Source organism: Saccostrea echinata, unplaced genomic scaffold (genome assembly GCF_033153115.1).
Source record: "Saccostrea echinata isolate AGI-Se365-2 ecotype Australia unplaced genomic scaffold, CSIRO_AGI_Sech_v1 ptg000008l, whole genome shotgun sequence".
Taxonomy (NCBI): Eukaryota; Metazoa; Mollusca; class Bivalvia; order Ostreida; family Ostreidae; genus Saccostrea; species Saccostrea echinata.
This window is the reverse complement of record NW_026889757.1, coordinates 4667342-4692653: the sequence shown is the minus strand read 5'-3', so window position 1 is coordinate 4692653 and position 25312 is coordinate 4667342. Positions and strand designations below refer to the sequence as shown.

The 25312-nt window shown below is 33.9% G+C and overlaps 3 protein-coding genes across 3 annotated transcripts; 1 reads left to right on the top strand and 2 right to left on the bottom strand.

The window, feature by feature from the left end:
* Positions 1-3003: 3003 nt before the first annotated feature.
* LOC133180956 (pseudouridine-5'-phosphatase-like) lies at positions 3004-9583 on the bottom strand. Its single transcript, XM_061315425.1, has 5 exons — positions 9520-9583; positions 4507-4632; positions 4209-4301; positions 3760-3992; positions 3004-3405 (listed from the first exon to the last, which is right to left on the bottom strand). Exons 1-5 carry the CDS (start codon positions 9581-9583, stop codon positions 3223-3225), a joined length of 699 nt encoding a protein of 232 aa, XP_061171409.1. The 3' UTR covers positions 3004-3222.
* A 220-nt stretch (positions 9584-9803) lies between these two features.
* LOC133181288 (ankyrin repeat domain-containing protein 39-like) lies at positions 9804-12218 on the top strand. The gene is made up of 3 exons (XM_061315815.1): positions 9804-10014; positions 10515-10718; positions 11345-12218. The coding sequence occupies exons 1-3, from the start codon at positions 9811-9813 to the stop codon at positions 11501-11503; spliced, it is 567 nt and encodes a 188-aa protein (XP_061171799.1). The 5' UTR covers positions 9804-9810; the 3' UTR covers positions 11504-12218.
* Positions 12219-16539: 4321 nt separating this feature from the next.
* LOC133180954 (uncharacterized) lies at positions 16540-25148 on the bottom strand. Its single transcript, XM_061315424.1, has 5 exons — positions 25068-25148; positions 23349-23458; positions 22396-22581; positions 19204-19410; positions 16540-18512 (listed from the first exon to the last, which is right to left on the bottom strand). The coding sequence occupies exons 2-5, from the start codon at positions 23404-23406 to the stop codon at positions 18298-18300; spliced, it is 666 nt and encodes a 221-aa protein (XP_061171408.1). The 5' UTR covers positions 23407-23458; positions 25068-25148; the 3' UTR covers positions 16540-18297.
* Positions 25149-25312: the final 164 nt, after the last annotated feature.

Genomic DNA, 25312 nt, shown 5'->3' with positions numbered 1-25312 from the left:
GTATATTTCGAGTATGAAAAGGTCAAGAGAGTGGGCGACTGACACAGAAATCATGGCGACAGCAACCTTACTGCGAACCGTGATCATGGTGTATTCTCCCATACAATATGGAGGAACAACAGAATATCATTGGCAGACCTTTAAGCCACTAGATAATCCAGAAATAACATACCCTGTTATATATTTATCAAATAAAAACGAACATTTTGATCCCGTTTTAGATGTTGAATCGGAAGACACACCAAACACTATACCAAAACCGTTTGACTTTTAAGTGCTTTCTGAGAATTTAGTGGATATTTCGCTTCAACAAGAAGTTTCTTCTTATGGATTTTACACATTTCTCAGGCTTGAATTTGATTTGGTGACGTTCTAACGTTTTTTTCCCCGTTTTGTTGAGTTTGTTCACAGTCAATTTTTGTTTACAAACATGTTTAAGATATAACATGCATCCACATCAACATCATAAAAATCAACATCTAATGAAAATCGGAGAGTATTAAAAAAATCAGTAAGCACTCAAACCTATTATATTTTATACTTCTTAAAACTCCCCCCTGCAATTCCCAATATTGCATATGGAATTTAACGTATGTAAATTCAACACTTAACTTCTATACATAACTAGTTATGTCATACAGTAAAGTTATACCGGTCCGGTAATTCTGAAAATATTAAACGAGACACAAAAATACTACGCATTTCTGTTTTCACTTTTTAAACATCATTTTTGAGAGTTTATTGAGAAGGCAAAAAAAAAAAAACCAACATAATAGTCTATGACATTCATCTACTGGCTATTATCAAAAATAATTAAAAAAAGTACAGAAATCTAAAATACTATGTATTTATTCTTCATGGATAAAATCACAGATAAAATCAACAATTGAAACCCAATGCATCTTTCACAACAGTAAAGTAGTTTCTGTAATGTTCAACAAAATGTTGTAAAAATCACAATGTTTTACACCTTAGTAGCTTAGCTAATAGATGATGCTGATGACGAGACATGTGTCCATTAAAAACCTGGGCAGACTGCTTGCCTTATACATATGTAATCTAGTCTGTAATATAACAATTATGTATGTTACATGTACAAGCTATGTCAAAGCAAACTTAAGCTTTGAAAAAAAAACAACAGCATTCTAAAGCTTTACACATACACAGCTAATGAACACTTAAAAAAATATATAATTTAAAAAAAAAGTGTTATAGATTTCACCTACAAGTAATTTACCATGGCAACACAATCTATAGGACTTGGTTCTGGTCTGTTTGATGTATTATTAAATGAATGATATGTGTTAAATATTTTTTGATTAAAAGTCTGATGATGTTGCTGAAAATGTATATGTGTTTTCTATTTATATATGAGCTCACAAAATGATATCCCAGCTCCCATAAGAGTATCATAGCAAATTCCATGTTTTCCTATAGGAAACCCCAAATATGTGTTTGAGAAAAATGTAAAATAAAAGATGCACAATGACACTATGTAATAAAGATTCTGTTAAAGTTTCATTATTTTTTATTCAGTGATATAGGAGGAATTGCAGATAAGAGATTGGTACCCCAGTATTACAGAAAGACTGACAGTGTACGTTTCACTTTGAGACACCCTAAATATGTGTCTCATCAAAACGTAAAGTAAAAGGTGCACAATAGAAATCTGTAATAAAGATTCTGCAATTAATCATTAAGTAAATTTTAATCAGGGTATATGAGGAGTTGTGTATAAGAATGAGTAATGGACATACAGACGTAGGTACATGCAGACATCTCATCACTATATACCCCCACTTTTCAAGAAGGGGGGGTTAAATAAAACCCTAAGGGACAAATGAGCAGGCAGAAGTTATTTCCTAATCCATTAAGGTTAAATATTTGACTTGTTAGGATGTAACTGTAACGTACATATAAATTTCTCTGCTTAATTACAATGTTGACCCAAATAATGTATATATCTACGCTAGCACAAATACAATTCAAGTTCTGATTAAAAATCAGAAAAGCTTTTTGTTGCATAAAGGAGTTTCTATTGGACAGGTGCTTCATAAATAAAATTGTCACAATAAATTAACTGTTTAGGGTAGATAGGTTGTCTCTTGAAGACCCCATAGTTACAGACTTACACAAATTATGCTGGTACAGCACTACATTGATGTCAAAGGCGTGTGTCTTTGAAGTACCATCAATAAAAAAATGAAAAGGAATTTACTTCATATTACCTCATCAAAAATGTATAATACAGTTATCTTTTTGTTTGAAGCATAAAATGAAGATCCTCATTCTATGAAATTTAAAAAGAAAATTCCAACCATCAATGTTTTGAAGCTTTTAAATAGTTAATGGCAAACACTCAAATAGCAACTGTCTTCCTATTAACTGTTCTAAACAACAAAGCACATTTCAATCAATGTATAAGTAACTGATGGTAATTGATGGGAACTTCTAATTCTAGGCTTAATTGGTTGGATGCAACACTTGTTACATGTACATGTACATGTATAATAAATTTCTTTTCAAGATAAAAAAAAATCAGGCAAAATGTAAAAGTTATACTTTATAAATTAGAATTATTGATAATTGTTTTGGTCAGCAATTTTGAAACAATATGCTAAGCTTAAAAGCCTCTGCATTAACAAGTTGCAGAGAGCAGAGTGCATATATTCTCTGGGTTGCCACACTAACCATTATTTTAATCAAAGAGAAATGTACTGTTTTTGTTTGATCTTAAAGCAAAAAGAAAAATACTTCCTTAAAATCCATCATCACAAAAAAAAGCATTTCATTCAAGTTAATAAATCACCAGTAAGCTTAAATATCCATGCATAAAAATAAAAAGATGAACATGTACCATGCATAATAAGATGAACAAGTACCCATTGTACAGATGCTGTGTATATTAAATGCCTAAAATTAAAGTGGATTTAAAAAAAAAACATAAAAAATTCTGATTGAAAATCATGAATAAAGAAATTAAATCCATAATAATTACCAGTAAAATAAATCCGAGATAAAAAATAATCACTATCATTCTCATGAAATCTTGAATAAATATATATCTACCACTTTACATACACTTATTATATAGTTATGGCACTAGTACCTCAAAATAACTTATTTCATTTTTACTAGCTATTTAAGGCACTAGCTATTTTCATTGCAATTTGGATAACTAAAACGTTGCTATTAAATAACTAAATAATTTGACTTTGTTGATTAACTGTCAAATGGAGGCAGTCCAAACATCTCGGGCTTGAATTCCTCTAGTGAGTCTAGCACCAGTGTAGCCATGTGTCTATGTGTTTGTATATCTATTCCTTTGTGCGGTAACCACACACATTGCATCCCTGCTGCATGGGCTGCCTCCACACCATTAGGAGCATCCTCAAACACCAACACCTGAATATAAACATACATCATCAAAATTTACAAAACTTGCCTCAAAACATGTACCGTAATTCATTAGGATAGGTCTCATATGAAATGAATGTTCAACGAAATGCAATCTGCAGGTTTGGTACAATGTGGTTAACTGTTTGACCAACTCCAAAAACTTAAACACTTCTCCTTTTACACTATTCTTTGCTTTTCCAGAATCTACTTTTAAAGAACCAAGTGAATGCCATCTAACATAAAAACTGATCACGGGATTTTTAAACTTTTACATCTCAGGTATTATTGACCACAAAAGTTTTAAACTTTTACACCAATTGATCATAGTATCAATACTTTTTTTTAAATGGAAATCCTTACTTTACTGGGTTCTGGATTGTCAGGAAATCTTTTGGCAGCCAGTAAGAAACAATCTGGTGCTGGCTTGCCATGTTTACACTCCGGGTCATCTCCACTCAGAACACAGTGATGAAACAAAGAAAATAAATCTTTGTGATTGGATGTTTTTAATTCAAAACTCTGTGTATGAGAACCAGTGGCAGTGGCAATAGGAACTCCATGTTTGTGTAAATGTTTGACTAGTCGTTCTGCTCCTAGAAAAGAAATGAGTAAACATTGTTTTTCATGTGTTTTTAAATGTTTCGTTGGAATAAGATTTATTTTACTATCATCATTTTGCACATGTATTGAAAGATCATGACTTTTTTATGAGTTGTATAAAGTAAAGTCACTATGCTAAAATTGCTGCAGTTTTTAAATACATTGCAAACAAATATTTCTGATTTGGATACGAGAGAGCAATACCTTACCTGGCATTACTTCAACAGAAGGAAACAATTTCTCTTGTTGTTCATGGGCCATTTTTAGATACTGGTCCACAGTCAGTGGTAAATCTAGGGCCTCTATAAAGCATAACCATTGTCAGTTAAAGAACTATCTTTTATTTTATCTTTTCTCATATAAATATCATGATATAATCAATTTCTGACAGTAATTAAGAAAAAAAAGAAAGAAATAAAACAACCTTGAAGACAAAAACTTAATACAAAACTGGAAACTTTAGAAATCTTACATTATTAAAATTTTGTAACCTGACAAGTAACTTGCCTATAACAATGGCTGCTGATTCTGGCTCCTTCCTGCCCATCTGTTTGACTTTAATGTCCAATGTAAATGTCTTCCCATACTGACCCACAATCCCTTGAACAATGTCAGTATATAAATGTTCTGTGTCTGGAAAAAGATACACTGTAATGAATGGACTGTATATCTCATTATAGAAATTAAAAACAGAGATGTGAATTATAGGATTTTATAAAATTTTAGGGAGAAGTCTTAACTACATTATGCTTTAAACAATGTTTAAGGCTGCATTAAACTGTCAACTGTAGTTAAGAAAAGATTTACATGATTTAGATTCCTCTAATACCACAAGGGTGCATTACATAAATTGCACTATACAAGGGGACTGAATGTAATCTATGGCAAGTACCAGGTAGCTTTAGGTTTAACACAAATCATTTCAAAAACAGTTTTTGAAAATACTCTAGATCTGCATTCTTTCTATTACAAAAGCTAGAGTATGATCTTATATAAAATCAGTTCAACACTGTTTTATCCTGACCAAACAGGAGTAGACATTAGAATTTTGCATTACTTGCCCTCGGACAGGTTACCTCCGATGAAATACTTGTTCTTTAAAAAAAAAAGTGCTGCTCATGCCACCTTTTTCTTCAATAGCATGAAATTCAGTAAAGCATTAATATTAACCTTATATCATTTCTCAACTGAGATGCTACATGGGACTTACCTTAGATGCAAAATCACTTAATTCTCTCACAGAGAAATTTAGGGGAGAATTTCTAAGCATGTGCAGGGCACACTGATTATTACTAAAAGTACATTTTAAATTTATATTTAAGATTAAGAATTCTTTCCATATTTTTAGGGCATTGCCGCATTGGTAAAGTTTAAGTTTATCGATAAATCTATGATCTTCAAAATTCTTTTTCAATTATGTATTCACTAATTTTTTTTAAATTGGTGTGTATTTATTTAAATGAAAACAAAAATAATAAATACATTATTTTATTTAGAAAAATACTACTGCATGCCATTTGAACAATCGACTTTATGACCGTATGGTTGCCTGTCAGCAGCTCCAATTTTTATACCAGTAAAAATGTCTGTATTCACGGCATGAATTTTGTATTTTGCCAGTAAAAAGATCTAAAAGCCTCTCCAACTTTTTTTGACATGACATCGATAGCTTTACCTCTTGTGTATATTTTAACAACTGTTACACATGAATGATATTTTAACAACGCATGTCAAATGGGTAAAATCTAGAGGATTTCCGACTGAGTATTTAATGTAGTAGTCAACAGCAGCAAAAAAGGTGTTCTGTCATGATTCATTATATTTTAACAGCAGTAAAACAAATGGCATTTGAGTATATGACTTTTTGTAAACTGAAAGAACTTGTCCGCAGAAAGGCACTATTTATCAAATAACTTGCCTGCCAAACAAATTTGTTGTCCCGGGCGTCGGGCACTGCTATTATTTGTCTAGCCCTGCCAAGTCCAATAAAATATCATTATACATTCACTAAATTTTCTTCTGTGTAAGTGTTATTGTTTGGCAGAATGTAGCCATTGAGACATCCGATCAAAATGGTTTTGTATTGATGTTCACATGAGGTTAGTATTGAAACATTCTAACAAAACAAATGAACTTCAAAATAAAAATCAGTGGAATTGCCCAAAGTCAAATTCCACAGGTTATGTTACAATTAAATTTAGCATATTATGCATTTTGGACATTTGAATGCATTTCCAGAATGACATTTGTGAAAATTATAATGGATGAATGTCTAATAACAAATGCCAATCCTTAATATCACAAGCAGCGTACCATGGCATTTTATTTTTTCCACTTGGCCTTATAGGCTGGCTGTGGGAGTTTAATATTATTTTTCTGGAATGACTACCGGTCCCCAGAAAAAGGCGCTAAAATATAGTGTTGCCATAGGCGATTTCAATATATACGAGATCACATGAGCGATCGAAAGAAATACAAGAGGCCCATGGGCCACATCGCTCACCTGAGCACATTGGCAAAGGGGGGGGGGGGGGGGGGGGCTTCAATATTAAACTACCTGATGATGCTTCCATGTCAATATATAATTTGTTTTAACAAATGGCTTTGTTGTACTTGAGAAGATTTTAAAAAAAATTTCCCATATATTCTTCTGTAAAAATTTGATCCCCCATTGTGGCTCCTCCCTATCCCAGGGGTCATCATTTGAACAAACTTGAATCTACACTACCTGAGGATACTTCCATATCAATATGACTAAACATAGCTTTTCTGTTCTTGAGAAGAAATTTTTTTTCTATATGTTCCTATGTAAAACTTTTGATCCCCTTATTGGGCCCCACCCTACCCTCGGGGGTCATCATTTGAACAAAATTGAATTTACACTACCTGAGGATGCTTCCATATCAAATGACTAATCATGGCTTTGCAGTTCTTCATCAGAACATATCTTCCTATATATTTCTATTTCAGACTTTTATCCTCCATTGTGGCCCCACCCTACCCCCGGGGGTCATGGTTTGAACAAACTTGAATCTACACTACCTGAGGATACTTCCACATAAATATGATCAATCAGGGCTTTGCTGTTCCTGAGAAGAAGATATTTAAAGATTTTTCCTATATATTTCTATGTAAAACTTTGATCCTCCATTGTGGCCCCGCCCTACCCCCCGGGGGGTCATGATTTGAACAAACTTGAATCTACACTACCTGAGGATGCTTTCATATAAATATGACCAATTAGGGCTTTGCTGTTATTAAGAAGATTTTTAAAGGTTTTTCCTATATATTTCTATGTACATGTAAAACTTTGATCCTCCATTGTGGCCCCGCCCTACCCCCAGGGGGTCATGATTTGAACAAACTTGAATCTACACTACCTGAGGATGCTTCCATATAAATATGACTCATCATGGCTTTGTTGTTCTTGAGAAGAAGATTTTTAAAGGTTTTTCCTATATATTTCTATGTAAAAATTTGATCCTCCACTGTGGCCCCGTCCTACCCCCGGGGGTCATGATTTGAACAAACTTGAATCTACACTACCTGAGGATACTTCCACATTAATATAATCAATCAGGGCTTTGCTGTTCCTGAGAAGAAGATTTTTAAAGATTTTTCCTATATATTTCTATGTAAAACTTTGATCCTCCATTGTGGCCCCGCCCTACCCCCAGGGGGTCATGATTTGAACAAACCTGAATCTACACTACCTGAGGATGCTTTCATATAAATATGAAAATTAGGGCTTTGCTGTTATTGAGAAGAAGATTTTTAAAGATTTTTCCTATATATTTCTATGTAAAACTTTGATCCTCCATTGTGGCCCCGCCCTACCCCCAGGGGTCATGATTTGGACAAACTTGAATCTACACTACATGAGGATGCTTCCATATAAATATGACCAATTAGGGCTTTGCTGTTCTTGAGAAGAAGATTTTTAAAGGTTTTTCCTATATATTTCTATGTAAAACTTTGATCCTCCATTGTGGCCCCGCCCTACCCCGGGGGTCATGATTTGAACAAACTTGAATCTACACTACCTGAGGATGCTTTCATATAAATATGATTCATCATGGCTTTGCTGTTATTGAGAAGAAGATTTTTAAAGGTTTTTCCTATATATTTCTATGTAAAACTTTGATCCTCCATTGTGGCCCCGCCCTACCCCCGGGGGTCATGATTTGAACAAACTTGAATCTACACTACATGAGGATGCTTCCATATAAAAATGACTCATCATGGCTTTGCTGTTCTTGAGAAGAAGATTTTTAAAGGTTTTTCCTATATATTTCTATGTAAAACTTTGATCCTCCACTGTGGCCCCGCCCTACCCCCGGGGGTCATGATTTGAACAAACTTGAATCTACACTACCTGAGGATGCTTCCACATAAGTTTCATCTTCCCTGGCTTTGTGGTTCTTGAGAAGAAGATTTTTAAAAGATGCTACTAATTTTTCACCTATTCTTCATTATCTCCCCTTGAATGAGGGCATGGCCCTTCATTTGAACAAACTTGAATCCCCTTCACCCAAGGATACTTTGTGGCAAGTTTGGTTGAAATTGGCCCAGTGGTTCTTGAGAAGAAGTCGAAAATGTGAAAAGTTTACAGACGGACGGACGGACAGACAGACAGACAGACAGACAGACAGACGGACAGACGGACTACAGACAAAATGTGATCAGAAAAGCTCACTTGAGCCTTCGGCTCAGGTGAGCTAAAAAAGTATGAGGTTTTAAGCCTTTTTGACCCCAAAATTGAATTCTATGGTTAAAAGTTTAGTTTCAAACTTTGTTTTTAACCTCGTTCTCTGAAGAAAAATAATAAATATTGTTTATTCAGTGAAAAGGAGACAAAAAATAATTGTCAATGAAGTGCGTGCAGCGCATGCTTAGTGCCGTTTCTTTCATACTGAGACTTTATTTTATGTAAACAAACCAACGAGATGTCATTGAAGCTGAATTAAGATCTTGCAAAAATACAGATGCAACTGAATTTCTTAATTAATCTAAAAGAACAAGACACTAACTCTAATATCTCGGATGGTATGCGAGGACTAACCCAAATCTCCCAGGCGGATGCTAGACTAACCCATGTGCGAAGACTAACCCTAATCTCTCAAATGGATGCGAGACTAACACTAATCAGTCAAAAACTTGTGCAAGGACTAACCCTAATCTTTCAGGTGGGTGCAAGACTAAACTCTAATCAGTTGAGTGACGTAAATCTTACGTCATAGTGCAATGAGCGCGAGGATCTTGCGGATCTGGGGACCGGTAAAGTAAAGTCTACCCTTATTTTTTTACACTCATGGACTACACCCCCATTGATTAGATTGAGAATATAATCTTCGGTGTATATACTGATCATCATGAATCAGTCTGAGACTGATGCAATGTTAGAGAGACTAAGAAAGGGTAGGGTTTGATAGTTGAACTGACTTCAACGTAGAAGATCATCATTACAACAAAATGTCAAGTGGAATAGGTAGACGGAATGTAAAATTAACAAAACAATACCTATTAAAACACCATCCACGTCAAACACGACGTGTGTCACCGGCTTGGTCATGGGCGCAGCCATTTTTCAACATAAAAGAAATTCGATCCCGATGATATTATTGTAGGTAGAATTTTATTCATAAAATAATATTTTAACGCTAGTATCAAACTAGTTTTCTTCATGTGTAACATCATGTTTTCAAAAGCACTGTGAATATGGCATAATTTGTTATTATTTTATTTCAACGAATAAAGCTTATTTTTTCGCGGGATCGGTATCCATCTTTCTACTTTCATTTTGACCAAAACATGAACAATTTTCCCAGTGAACATGCACACAATTGCGGTGCCCATTCTTCTGGTGCCCCTTCAGTGCACCAAACCCTAGATGAGATGGAGTTTGAGCGAGGAATTTGGTCAGCTGCCTTAAATGGAGATTATGTGGAAGTCCAGAGACATTTAGAGAAAGGGGAAAACACCAACATAACTGACAGCTCAGGCTACACTGCTCTGGTAGTAGTTATTAAATTTCAAATATTTTTTACATGCACAATTTTATGCTGGTTTTTATTAAAAGGTTTAACATATTGATTTGAAAGATAAAGTTAAAAGAGAATGGCAAAGGAATATATTATATTATACATGTATAATATAGTGTGCTAGTGGTATATCAGTGGTTTATTTAATTGGATCTTTTCAGTGAAAATTAAAATGTGTCATTTAGGAATTGTTATAAGCCATTTTGAGAATTTAAAAAAAAATCAATCTAGTTTGGTGTTTTCCATGGCACTGGAAGTTAATGTAAATATTGAGTATTTGCATGTAAAAAAAGGACCTTTTTTTTTTATACATACACATACTCAATATTTACATTAACTTCCAGTGCCTGTGGTCTTTGCTTATATTTAATTGAAATTAATCTATTTAAAACAGTGATTCATCAAAGTAAGCTTTGTGACCTATGTACCTAATTATCTGTCAGCAAACGTAAGTTCAATTTCTGTATATTTCAGCATTATGCCAGTAGAAACAATCACCTAAACATCTGTGATCTGTTGCTGAAATCTGGTGCTGATGTTAACTGTATAACCAAATCAGGAGTTACCCCCCTTCATAGAGCTGCATACAGGGGAAACATAGAGATATTACAATTATTACTTAAAAGAGGAGCAAGTCCTACCATACAAGATTGTGATGGAAAGACTGCACTCCATAAGGTAACTGTGTTAAATTACAATGTTTCCTAATATTTCCAGTAATCAACAATACATAACAAAGATGAGAATGGAGGTTTGCATGTCAAGAGAAGATACTTATTGCACCTCTGAAACCACCTATTTTCTGTGGAGCACTTGCTCAAATGCAGTCATAATTTCTGAATCTAATGGGATTGATACTACCCACAGACTATTCTCATTCTAAAAGTCATTCTGGAAACTCATGGTATTTAATTATGGTTTGATCATACTCTAGGAAATTGTGGTATTCAACTGCAATAAAGTTTACTGTATACATGAACATGCACTTATTCATATCATAAATACCAATGTTTTTGTTGTGTCCTAGATTTTGTGTTAATTATTATTTTTATATATTTGGATAATTTCCTACATATTTTATGTACATAAATATAAAGCTAATCCATAACGTACCTTACTTTTTTGAAATCATAAGATTGCATTTCACATACAGTTAAATACTTGTAGCGAACATGTTTTACTGTATTTAGGAATAGTCTGATATGTATTTGTCAAATATATATTAGACTGTTTCTAAATAAACAAAAAAATTGTATTAAAAAACAACCAGACTCCATTAATGCAAGGCTTGTTATATTTGATAGGCAGTGGAAATGGAGAAGACTGATGCTGTTGATGTCCTTGTTAAACAATTTCCAGACAGTGTATCTATAATGGACAATAAAGGACAAACTCCCATCTCCTATGTTAAGGACCAAAGTAATCCATTGTACACCAAACTAATGCATCAGAATACAGGATAAATAGAAACATTCATCTTTGTTTGCATATTTTGTCAAGCATTCAAGATGAGCTAATTTTCTTCCAAAAATCAAGCCCTCCGGTTACATGGTAGACAAATAAAACAAAGCAAACAACAAAAAAAATTATGAGAGTTTATCAAAATATGAAACTTATTTCATGCAATATCCTTCTTCTATGTATGGTAATATGCAAATGATTGTAACTCTCACCTTCTGTATGCCACCAACTCAAAAATGCCAGTATTTTTTGTATACTGTAAACATACCTTTTTTCCACAGGATCACAATTCTGCAGAATTAAAAATCTTGTTTAATCTGCAGGAAAAAAGTGGATTTCTTGGATTGCTATGGAACCTCTTAAATGCACTTAAAGTATGCGACAACAAATTTCCCAGAAATTTTTATTACTGCATATGTAGCGTAAATTAATCCCAAAATGTACATCTATAGTATATAAAAGTAGATATGTCTATTTCTTGTTTATAGCCTCTCTCAATAAGTGGTGTCATTTTCCCAGGTATGCATTACATGTGTATAACATCCAGTCATCATAATTCATAAAATATTGCAACTTAAAATATAAATCAATAGAATGATGAGCTATGTTGCTCAAGTTGTGGAGTCAACTGTTTCTGTAACTGTGTACTGTATTCAATTTCCAAACCTTGCCTCTTGCTGGAAAGTTATCATTTTAAATAAATTATAATAAAATGTTCATTTTTTTGTTAATTTTATTGAAAAAAGAAAATGGTCCAATTACAAAATAAAATGCCTTGATATTTGTACATAATATCAACTTAATTAATTGCATTGAATAAAATGATATGTGTGCATGAAAGATATGAGGTACTTTTGATACAACACCAATTACAGGTGCCTATATATTACTTAAACTTATGTATTATGCAATATATGTTAAATTTCATTTAAAATTTATGGGAAACTAAATACTTGTAGATACATTTTACGTAACTACTTTACATGTATCCTAAATAAAAAAAACAATTTCAAGTTAAACAAGAGGCCCAAGGGCCACATCGCTCACCTGAGCACTGTGGCTAGGAAAAAAGGAAAAATCAGTTTAGTATTTAAAAGCTTAAATGCATAAGTGGTCCCAACCTACCCCTAAAAAGGAAGTGGGGGTCATGATTTGAACAAACTTGAATCTACACTATCTGAGGATGCTTCCGTAAAATATGACAAACCGTGGCTTTGCTGTTCTTGAGATTTTTAAAGATTTTTCCTATATATTCCTATGTAAAACTTTGATCGTTCATTGTGGCCCCACCCTACCCCCGGGGTCATGATTTGAACAAACTTGAATCTATACCACCTGAGAATGCTTCCACATAAATATGACCAATCATAGCTTTGCTGTTCTTGAGAAGAAGATTTTTGAAGATTTTTCCTATATATTCCTATGTAAAACTTTGATCGTCCATTGTGGCCCCACCCTACCTACAGGGGTCATAATTTGAACAAACTTGAATCTACACCACCTGAGGATGCTTCCACATAAATATGACCAATCATAGCTTTGCTGTTCTTGAGAAGAAGATTTTTGAAGATTTTTCCTATGTACACCTATGTTAAACATTGATCGTTCATTGTGGCCCCACCCTACCCCTGGGGTCATGATTTGAACAAACTTGAATCTACACCACCTGAGGATGCTTCCATATAAATATGACCAATCATAGCTTTGCTGTTCTTGAGAAGAAGATTTTTGAAGATTTTTCCTATATATTCCTATGTAAAACTTTGATCATCCAATGTGGCCCCACCCTACCCCTGGGGGTCATGATTTGTACAAACTTGAATCTACACCACCTGAGGATGCTTCCACATAAATATGACCAATCATAGCTTTGCTGTTCTTGAGAAGAAGATTTTTGAAGATTTTTCCTATGTACACCTATGTTAAACATTGATTGTCCATTTTGGCCCCACCCTACCCCTGGGGGTCATGATTTGAACAAACTTGAATCTACACCACCTGAGGATGCTTCCACATAAATATGACCAATCATAGCTTTGCTGTTCTTGAGAAGAAGATTTTTGAAGATTTTTCCTATATATTCCTATGTAAACGTTTGATCGTCCAATGTGGCCCCACCCTATCTCCAGGGGTCATGATTTGTACAAACTTGAATCTACACCACCTGAGGATGCTTCCAAATAAATATGACCAATCATAGATTTGCTGTTCTTGAGAAGAAGATTTTTGAAGATTTTTCCTATATATTCCTATGTAAAACTTTGATTGTCCATTGTGGCCCCACCCTATCCCCAGGGGTCATGATTTGAACAAACTTGAATCTACACTACCTGACAATAATTCCACATGAGTTTCATCTTTCCTGGCCCACTGGTTCTTGAGAAGAAGATTTTTCAATAATGCCATTAATTTTTTGCTATTTCGTAATTATCTCCCCTTGGAGGAGGGCACGGCCCTTCATTTGAACAAACTTGAAACCCCTTCACCCAAGGATACTTTGTGCCAAGTTTGATTGAAATTGGCCCAGTAGTTCTGGAGAAGAAGATGAAAATGTGAAAAGTTTACGACAACAACGACGCCGACGACGACGACAGACAACGGACAAATTTTGATCAGAAAAGCTCACTTGAGCCTTCGGCTCAGGTGAGCTAAAAACTGAGAAGTTTGATTTCAAAAAAAAAAAAAAATTTCCTATACAGTAAACATATAAAGTTCTAAATCATATGTAGAGGTGATTAATTAAAGTAGAATCATTTCATCTGTTATAAAAAATGTCATTAAAAGCTGAATCCAATATATATATGTACTTCAATTTAAACCAGTTCAGAGCGGCACACAAAACAACATCTTCTATGTCAAAAACATGGCAAAGTATGATAATGAAACTCTACATGTTATACCTTCCTGGATCGGGGCATTATCTAAACATAAAGCTATTAAAAAAGAATAACAAATATTTAAAAAAAAAAATGAATTGTAAAATACATGTAAATGATTCCATTTCAAAAGTTTTGAGTGTGTTGAGCTGATCCACAAGTACATTTATCAAAGGTGGTAAAATGGGACAAGATTATATGAAAAAATGGGACAAGATTATATGAAAAACAAGAGGCCCATGGGCCACATCGCTCACCTGAGCACATTGGCAAGGCAGAAGCACAAATCAGTTCAGTATTGAAAAGATTACAGGGGGGGGGGGGGGCTTGAATTTTAAACTACCTGATGATGCTTCCATGTCAATATAACAAATGGCTTTGTTGTACTTGAGATGATTTTTAAAAAAATTTCCCATATATTCCTTTGTAAAAATTTGATCCCCCATTGTGGCTCCTCCCTATCCCAGGGGTCATCATTTGAACAAACTTGAATCTACACTACCTGAGGATGCTTCCATATCAATATGACTAAACATAGCTTTTCTGTTCTTGAGAAGAAATTTTTTTCTATATGTTCTTATGTAAAACTTTCGATCCCCCTATTGGTCCCCACCCTACCCTCGGGGGTCATCATTTGAACAAAATTGAATTTACACTACCTGAGGATGCTTCCATATCAAAATGACTAAACAATGATTTTCAGTTCTTGAGAAGAAGATATTTTCCTATATGTTCCTATGTAAAATTTTCGATCCCCCATTATAGCCCATCCCTATCCCCTGGGGTCATCATTTTAACAAATTTGAATCTACACTACCTGAGGATGCTTCCATATCAAAATGACTAATCATGGCTTTGCAGTTCTTCATCAGAAGATATCTTCCTATACATTTCTATTTCAGACTTTTTTCCTCCATTGTGGCCCCACCCTAACCCAGGGGGTCATGATTTGAACAAACTTGAATCTACACTACCTGAGGATACTTCCACATAAATATGATCAATCAGGGCTTTGCTGTTCTTGAGAAGAAGATTTTTAAAGATTTTTCCTATATATTTCTATGTAAAACTTTGATCCTCCATTGTGGCCCCGCCCTACCCCTAGGGGTCATGATTTGGACAAACTTGAATCTACACTACATGAGGATGCTTCCATATCAATATGACCAATTAGGGCTTTGCTGTTATTGAGAAGAAGATTTTTAAAGATTTTTCCTATATATTTCTATGTAAAACTTTGATCCTCCATTGTGGCCCCGCCCTATCCCCGGGGGTCATGATTTGAACAAACTTGAATCTACACTACTTGAGGATGCTTCCATATAAATATGACTCATCATGGCTTTGCTGTTCTTGAGAAGAAGATTTTTAAAGGTTTTTCCTATATATTTCTATGTAAAACTTTGATCCTCCACTGTGGCCCCGCCCTACCCCCGGGGGTCATGATTTGAACAACTTGAATCTACACTACTTGAGGATGCTTCCATATAAATATGACTCATCATGGCTTTGCTGTTCTTGAGAAGAAGATTTTTAAAGGTTTTTCCTATATATTTCTATGTAAAACTTTGATCCTCCACTGTGGCCCCGCCCTACCCCCGGGGGTCATGATTTGAACAAACTTGAATCTACACTACTTGAGGATGCTTCCATGTAAATATGACTCATCATGGCTTTGCTGTTCTTGAGAAGAAGATTTTTAAAGGTTTTTCCTATATATTTCTATGTAAAACTTTGATCCTCCACTGTGGCCCCGCCCTACCCCCGGGGGTCATGATTTGAACAAACTTGAATCTACACTACCTGAGGATGCTTCCACATGAGTTTCATCTTCCCTGGCTTTGTGGTTCTTGAGAAGAAGATTTTTAAAAGATGCTATTAATTTTTCACTAATTCTTTATTATCTCCCCTTGAAAGAGGGCGTGGCCCTTCATTTGAACAAATTTGAATCCCCTTCACCCAAGGATACTTTGTGGCAAGTTTGGTTGAAATTGGCCCAGTGGTTCTTGAGAAGAAGTCGAAAATGTGAAAAGTTTACAGACGGACGGACGGACAGACAGACAGACAGACAGACAGACAGACGGACAGACGGACAGACGGACTACAGACAAAATGTGATCAGAAAAGCTCACTTGAGCCTTCGGCTCAGGTGAGCTAAAAAACCTATCCTATTCTTTTTACAGCATTTTTTTCTAAAAAAGAAAAAAAAAATAGAGATGGGACGGTTCTCAGCAAATTCATTTTATATTTTAAAAAAATCTCAGAAATCTCATGAGTATCGTTTTTTTTTTTTTTTTTTATCTCACCTGTTTAAGCTACTGATGATTTTACTGAATTGGACTTGTTTAAAACCAAATAATTGCATCTGTTTTCTGAATTAAAAGTCAAAGAATTCATTCTCAAATAATCGGTTGAAGCTGAAATTCTCTGCTCTCTACTTCAATTACAGCATAAATTGTGTTACTTTCATTATGATCTTAAATTTTATAAAATGAACTGTAAAAAAAAAATATTCTTCAACAATGCACCTTACCCTCACCAAAAAGTAAAATAAAGAGAAACAAAAAGATTATCAATAAAGTCATTATTAGAGATTCCTAAACAGAAGCTAAATGCACCAGTGTATTATTCACACTAAAAACTTCACAGATAATAATGGCTTTACACAGCTGACTTGCTTTTCCGTGATTTCATTTTCGGAACCTTGTTGCTTTTCCACAACTACTCTATACTGCTTTTCCTTGATTGGTTTTTACTATATGTTATGTGTTATCTCCTTTTTTTGACACTTCCTCTCCGCTATTTTAAATGGTTATGCTTAGCAATTAACGTCAAACGGTTACTGATATTTAATTGTATTTCCCCAAAGTGTTCTACTAGGTAGTGAGTGCTTACTCACGTGGTGATAAAAATTGAATGAATCTCGCATTGACACTGGTCGGTGATAGGTTTTAAACAATATGGAAATTGAATCGGGGGGACAAATATATAATCTATGATGGATTTACATACAGAAAAGTAAATGTTTTAAGGAATGGGGATGTGTCATACTGATGCAGCGTTGATAAAATCTGCAAAGCCACGTTTACAACCTCCTTGTGGTAAGCAGGGGGCAACAGGTTTTACCTGGCTAATGGGAGAGGTACGAAAAAAGTCGCAGAAAAGCTAAAAATTATAATCACGGAAAAGCAGTAAAAATTGTCGCGAAAAAGCAGGACTTTTTTTTTTTGCAGAAGCTGTGTCAAGTCGCAGAAAAGTGAAACTACGCTTTACACCTGTATGGTAGTAAACAACCATCTGAAAGCACTTGATAATCCAGTTAATATAGTAGCTTGTTTGCACCAGTTACCAGCAGCAGTTCAAAATTAAATCTAAATCCTTGGTGTAGGCAATATTATCTTTTTTAAGATCACAGATTGCCATGGGTATAATAGACATTGCATACTCACAGAAAACAAGTTTGGTTGTACAACCATTAATACAATAAAAAGGAATGTCATGAGTATAATAGGAAATCAAATATAATAGGATCATAGGCAATTAAATAAATCAAATATTTATATACATGTGATATGAATTGCAGAGCAAATGGCAGGCTCCAACCTGATGAAATATTACATACATCACAACCTGACATAAAAAATCACAGAAAGTCAACCTTGCAAAAAATCATACACAGACTCTTACACAATAAAAATTAAAAAAAAAATCTCTGTTGAAGCAAACTACAAAACAGTAGGTCAATCATGTTTTCACTTTCAGTGGACAATCTTCTCATTGTAGCACAAGATACGCATGTAAATTCGTTAGTATACAACTTCAAATTTAAATTTGCTGTACATTTAAGGTGGTAGACAACATATACATGTATTACCAAGTACAAAGAAAATTTTGAATTTTTAATGTATAGTTTTCTATGCCTACATATGGACATCACCCTCTTTAACATTGAATTTAGGAGCAGGATTCTTGAAGTTTTTGTAATTAGCTGCCACATGTCGAATGTAACCTTTCCGCACTCCCCACATGACTAAGCCAACCATGATGCCAATTCCAATTAGGCAAAATAACAGGGAAAGTCCAATGGTGAGGCCAATCTGTAAGGACCTATCCTTTTCTGGGGGTTTGGAAGATACTGAAAAAAACAATTTTAATACACATAGTAAGGACTAACTAAGGAGTAATTTGTTTCTATTCAATTACCAGTAAAAGATAATCACAAAAATTACAAATTATTGCACTCTGCTTTAACCAGTATTATGCATGCAGAGGAAAGTGAATCTGATATAAATATCTCTCCTTTATGAGAATGACTTCTGTAAAATATTATAAATTAGTGCACTCAAAATTTAGCACAATCTTCCACCTCGACTGATTAGCGTTATCATGAATTAGCACATTTGTAACAAAGCTTCTATATACATATATATATATATTTGTTTAAATAATATGATAGCATGTACAGTTGAACTTCATATCTGGAACACAGATATCTTGAATACCATGGATATGTTGAAGTGATTTTAAGTCCCAACCATTTATTCTTTAAGTATTTTACCCTAGATACCTCTAATCCTCTTCAGGCCTTACATGCTCAAAACACAAAGAGGACTAAGTAAGTATCTCAAATCCTCGCATATCTCAAACTTTTCCCAAGGTCCCACTGAGTTCAAGATATTGAGGTTTGACTGTACTTGAATTAGTGGACAAAAACCAGAGCAAAAGTATCTGTTTACAGCTAAATTAAGTATGTTAATGGTATTCTTTTTATCTTGTCCACAAGTAAAAATTATGCACTGTTTCAATCCACGGTTATAATACTATACCTTCTAAGGTTGAGAGGACTAAGTTACTAAATGAGTTATTAACTGGTTTTGTAACATTTGCGTGATACTCCCAGCCTGACTTTGTGTGGATTAGTCTTCCTGTGATTTCAAACTCGCCAGAGGTGGGGATGCGATTACTGGTGGCCTGATATATCGTGGACTTAATGAACTGAATGGTGAAATTTGGAGCATTCAGTAAATGTCCTCCTACAAAGTAAATCAAAAGCTCAGTTACTCAGAATCAAGGATATGGATTTTGTTTTTAATTTACTCCTTTCAAAAAACAAACAAACAAAACAAAACCACCTTCACTAAACAAGAAAACAAGCATTATGTTAGTTCTATTAAAATAGTTGGTAAGAATTGCTCAGTCTGATTCTGGATGGTTATGCCCTAATCTCTAGTCTTAAATTTGTTTCAACCTTTTAACCCAACCATCTATTATTCTAGCTATTTGGTTAGGCCATCGTTAAAAATATCTCTGTTTCCCCTAACCCAACCCTAAAATTTCAAGTTGAGTAGGTAGGTAGGTAAATTATTCTTTTTTCTGACAGCAGTTTTGAAAATACATTCTGAAAATTGAATAATATCTGTATAAATAAGAAAGAACATTTTTTTTTAAACCGAATATCATACAAATGAAATTTAACATGTATGGTAAATTAATTCACAAATATTATTCATTTGAACTTAATTTTAAATTTATTGAAATTGAATTTTTACAAAAAGACAAGATTCGCAAATACTCAACCATCGGCCATCCGAGTTTATTTTTTTAAACCTACTATCATCTTCGAGTGCTTACCCAGATAAAATGTCAAGGGCCTCGCGTGGCGCAGTAATTTTAGTGTTTCGTTTTGGAGTCACGTCGTAATTCAGGAGCTTATTCTAAGTCACAGGTCCCGACGTGGGGCGTGGAAACTGGTCAGTCAAATGAGACTGTAAAAACGTAGGGCCATGCAGTGTCACAGTATACATGTAGATGATCCCTTTGTGACCGCCGACAGGGGAGGGTAGGGGTCCACCCGGAATAGGTAGTGCACCCTACTGCATGCAGGTGCACACCTGGCCTAAACACTCGGTCACTCAGTAACCATTAGACATGGTTACTGTCCTTGACATGGAATTGTCAAAGATTAAGACATATAAGATAAATCCTTTTCCAGTCTTTATTAAGGATATATGTTCATTATATATACATATATATAAACTGGGTCTGCTAGCTGCCTGCTCTAGCCCTAACTCCTAACTCTCTTACTTCTCAACTTACTACTCTGATGCCAAACTACTACTACTGAGATTATCTCTTTGTTCATTAGATAAAATATAATCCTTGCCTAAAGGGGAATTGAGTGATTATTTAATTTACTCAGGATTGTTTGACATCTTTACAATAGAGCGATCTGGAAAGGTAAAGTGTTAATTACTGTGACACCTATACTGTCTTCAGGGTAACAAAAGATAATTGCACAGGGGATTAACTAAATTGACTTCAAAGACTAGATAACAATGTACTAGACATATATACAACTTACAAGCCATCTGCTTAACTTTTAAATATATGGCATCTTTGTATCAATTAAATATTAGAGTGAATGAAATAGAAAACTAAAGTATAAAATAGAAATGTAAATCATGTAATATTAAAATATATAAAATTATAAATTATGTAAGACCCCTAACTCTTTGGTTAGTGGCTATACCTTACTGATGCTTTACATGTATGATCAATGGCCATAAGTGCCGAGAAAAAGTCTAAATTAGGAGCCCTCCACCAGGCAGGTGTTCAAATGTTGTCGACCCAGCAATTTTTAAAGGTATTTTAAAGCAAAGAAACAACCTATTTTCAAGGGCCCAACTAAAGGAAAGAAAATTACACTGGACGTCTCAGAAAGCCGTACCATAAGCCAACTTTAAAGATTTCAACACTATTTGAAAAGAGAGTACCTGTATAAACAATATTTAAATCAACCAAACCATATCTAAAATGATTAAAGTTTCATATATCTAATGTTATAGTCACTAAGTTTACCCCATAAATAAAAGGAATGAAGAAACGACATCCGAATTATATTTATCAAGATGAAATAATTATACAAAGATATATTTACAAATCCTATGGTCCTATATAGTAAAAATAGAATCATACATAAAGTGTCTTTTTTATTAGATCAAAACGAATGAAATGCAGTGAAATTTATTGATATGCATACACAAATTGGGCCCCTCATCTGCTCATGAGGCAGGCTTTGTCATGCTTACTACGTACGTTAATTTAAGAAGACAATTTGTAAATACCATCTTAACACTTCTTAGTCATGGTATATTTAATTCACGAAATGTTTCAAGAGTGTAGGATTCTAATAAGTTAAAGATGTATATTAAGATTGATACATCGCCATTGTTTTATAACACTAAATAACCTTCTGTGGCCACATGTTGTGGGCGCCAAATGAGAGTAAAACAAAAGCCGCCATTCTGATAAGAAACGAATTTTGATGAAATTGCATTTTATGAAGTTGATAAACAGTAAAAATAAATATTCGAATAATCCTATTAAAAAACTTTTCAGTCGGCACGATTTAAGTGGGTCGGTCGCGTTAGGGGAAACAAACCTATTTTTTATTTTGGCCTTATGTACCTTCTGGCATCTTAAGAAATGCACTTCCTCTACCTTCGTATTCTATACATTTCTAAATGTGCCATGTTTTATCATGTACACATACCTTCTAACATTATACCCTAGATGTTCATACTTCCTTATTCCAGAAGTTCATACTTTCTAACTAAATGTCCAAGATGTTCAAACCTTTCATGTCCTATATGTTCATACTCTCTACCATTATGTTCTAGATGTTCATACCTTTTTTATTCTTTGCCCTAGATCTTCATACCTTTGAACTTCATACCTTCCAACTCTATATCCTAGACCTCCATACCTTCTAACTTTATAATCTAAATGTTCTTATCTTCTAACTTAATGTTCTAGATTTATGCCTTCTACATTAGTATATTTTAGTTGTTGATAACCTTCTTTGTTCTTGATGTTTACTTTACACCTTGCTACAAACTGTATGTTCTAGATGCTAAATTGCTTAAGCAGATCAACTCCTTGTTCCATGTATATTTTTACCCTCTATCTCCATATTCTCTGTGCTACGCTTTGTATCTGTATTTTCTCTGTGTTTATACCTTCTAACTCCATGCTTGTATCAGGGTCTGAAAAGCCAGCATATACAGTTCCTAGACCCTCTTTCACGACATGGTAGATGCTCATGCTACATTTAATCTTTTCTGTGTAGTCCTCTGTTTCATAGTGAAACATGTAAGAGCCAAACCATCTCTGATTATCCACAAAAACATCCTTCCATGATGACCCTAAAAAAGTACATAGTAAGTACAGTCATGCAAAATTGGGAATACACTCTGTAGAAACTTTCTACTAGAAAGACTGTTTAATGTTTTTTTTTAAAGATAAGGACTCTATAAATACCTTGTTTGCTTATGAAAAATACATGTGTATTACTAAGAGTAGTTCAAGCTATTACCTTGATGATTACATGTACATGTATTAGATTACAAGAAATGTGGTCCTAACACCAAAATGTTAATATAGAAGAAAGGACAGATCCAAATGAATTTTAATGAAAAATTCTGTATGAACCAATTTAATTTTCATAGACATATGAAAGAGAAGTCAAAATACTTTAAGTACCTTTCAATTATTAAAATTAATACAAATAGTTCTAAAGACTGCACACTAAATGGTTCTTATCATACAGCAGTTTTATGCACTTAAAGAGTTATCTGCCCTTGAATATAGGACAGAATAAATGCGAGTTAATTAATGACACAATTTGTAATGGATTTAAGTATTCTCAACATTATATTAGACAAAAATAAAGTAAACACATGTACATTATTTAAATGTATTTTCCCGAGGTAAGTGAATAACAGTAATTTCTGTTCATTAATTTGTAATTGTTTTTTAACATTTTTTCCTGGGGATATACGGCAGGGACCCTGTGTTGAAAATTAAACCAGATAAACTTAATATGTACACCTTTAATATACAATATAATTTCTCAAAGTCCAAAAGAAAACACTTTTTGTTAGTGTTTTGCGCTTCCTGAAAATTAGCTTACCTAGAATTTGAGGAATGATACAAATAAAAAATAGTAATGTTGACCCAGTACTCTCCATTATTTCCTTGCTTGTTTGTTAGAACAACTACCAGCCAATTTTCACCCGATACCTGAGAAAAGAAATTAAAATCTTTCTTTTTACTACTGTAAATCACTTTTTATTCGTGAGAACTTTATTTTCACGTAATTACGCGAGTCTGTCTACTGGAAAAGATTTTATTCACGCATATATTTGTTTTGTTATGGTTAAGACCCCGGAACATTAACTGGCAAAATTGGATACATGCAGCTTACGTCATTTCCATCTGTTACAGTCAAAACATTTAATGATACACAATGAAATAGGCGGGTACAATTCGACACGGATGTCCGATAAACATTGGATTGAAATTCTAGTTTGAAATTCATTTTTAATCCACCTCAGCTGTTTTCAAACCTTAAGTGTGAATGTATGATCCAAAAGACAAATAATTTCAATTCCCAAATACATGTTGTTTGAAATTCATATTTATATGAGTTTTTTATTCTATAATTTTAAGGACGCCTAAAAGTAAAAGAAGGCAGAGATTATTTTTTCAGGGAACGGCCATTTGATTCTAGAAGGGGGGGAGGGGGTGTTAAAAATTGTGAAGTCAGATCATGCCTTCACATGACAGAATAACATTTTTAGTTTTGTCTTCACTGAAAAATGTTTTACAAACAAAAACAGATAGGGGTTGTCCAAACTAAAAGAAAACTAAAAATTTCTTATTTATTTTCATATTTTCAAGATCATTCACCCTCCCCCCCCCCCCCCCCCCAGCACACACATACACATACCAAACAGAAATCAAATATTTGTCCCTTTACATTTCTTTAAAAACACTGGACAGAAAACTTGATTTATATAAATTTCAAACTATTCCGAAATTGAAATTATTTGTCTTCTGGGTGAAGCAGTAACATTGTGCGTTCTAGAGTAGCTGAGGTGGATTGAAAATGAATTTCAAACTAGAATTTCAATCTAATGTTTTCTCGGACGTCTGTGTCAAAATATACCCGCCCATTTCGTTGTCTATTATTAAATGCTTTGACTGTAACAGATGGAAATGACCAAAGCTGCATATTTCCAATTTTGCCAGTTAATGTTCCGCAGTCTTACATACAATAATCACAAAAGCTCGCATAAATTTTGTCTCCTTTATAAATACAAGATAGCTATCATGCGAATATAAGGTGTCGCGAAAATATAGTGATCTACAGTATCCACATTGTCATACTAATACTAGTAGTGTTATGATGATTAAACACACAGCAATTTTTTCCCCATAATTTTAAAGCCAATAAAGGACAATTTTTTTAATTACCTGGAACTTCAATTTAAGTATGATGCACTGATACATTTCATAACACAATGAACATAGCTTTAGAATTTTTTAGGTCAAAAATGTTGGAACCTAAAAAAAAGTCTTGTCACAAGTGAAATATGACAGCCCCAGCACAAACAATTAGAATTAAGATTTTTCAAAAAAGATCAAGTTCCAAGGTCAAATTATTGAGGTCAAAAATGTTAGTACCCAAGGTAATGTCTTTTCACAAGGAACAGACATGTGAAATATGCCCAAATCTAATATTTAAATTTCGACTTCATTTTCGCTCCTCTAACGTTACCTGTTCGCATTAACATTTGTTTTTAGTTCCTCGATGAAGAACAGAGGTATGTGTACAGAGAGTATTTACCAAATTAAAGTAGTCTACAGTTCTACATCTTCAGTTCAATAGCAATATGACTTAGATCTATATGTTGAAAACGAAACCGTGCAGGTGCGGAAGTAAACAATCAACATTTTTTCCCCGTTCCTGTTATCTCAAAACATAAAAATATAAATAATAAAAATATTTAATACTTCATTTGTCTCGCATTGGAATGAACAACTTATGATTATTTTTTGTCCACTGACAAAATAACTATAACTGACGAAGTG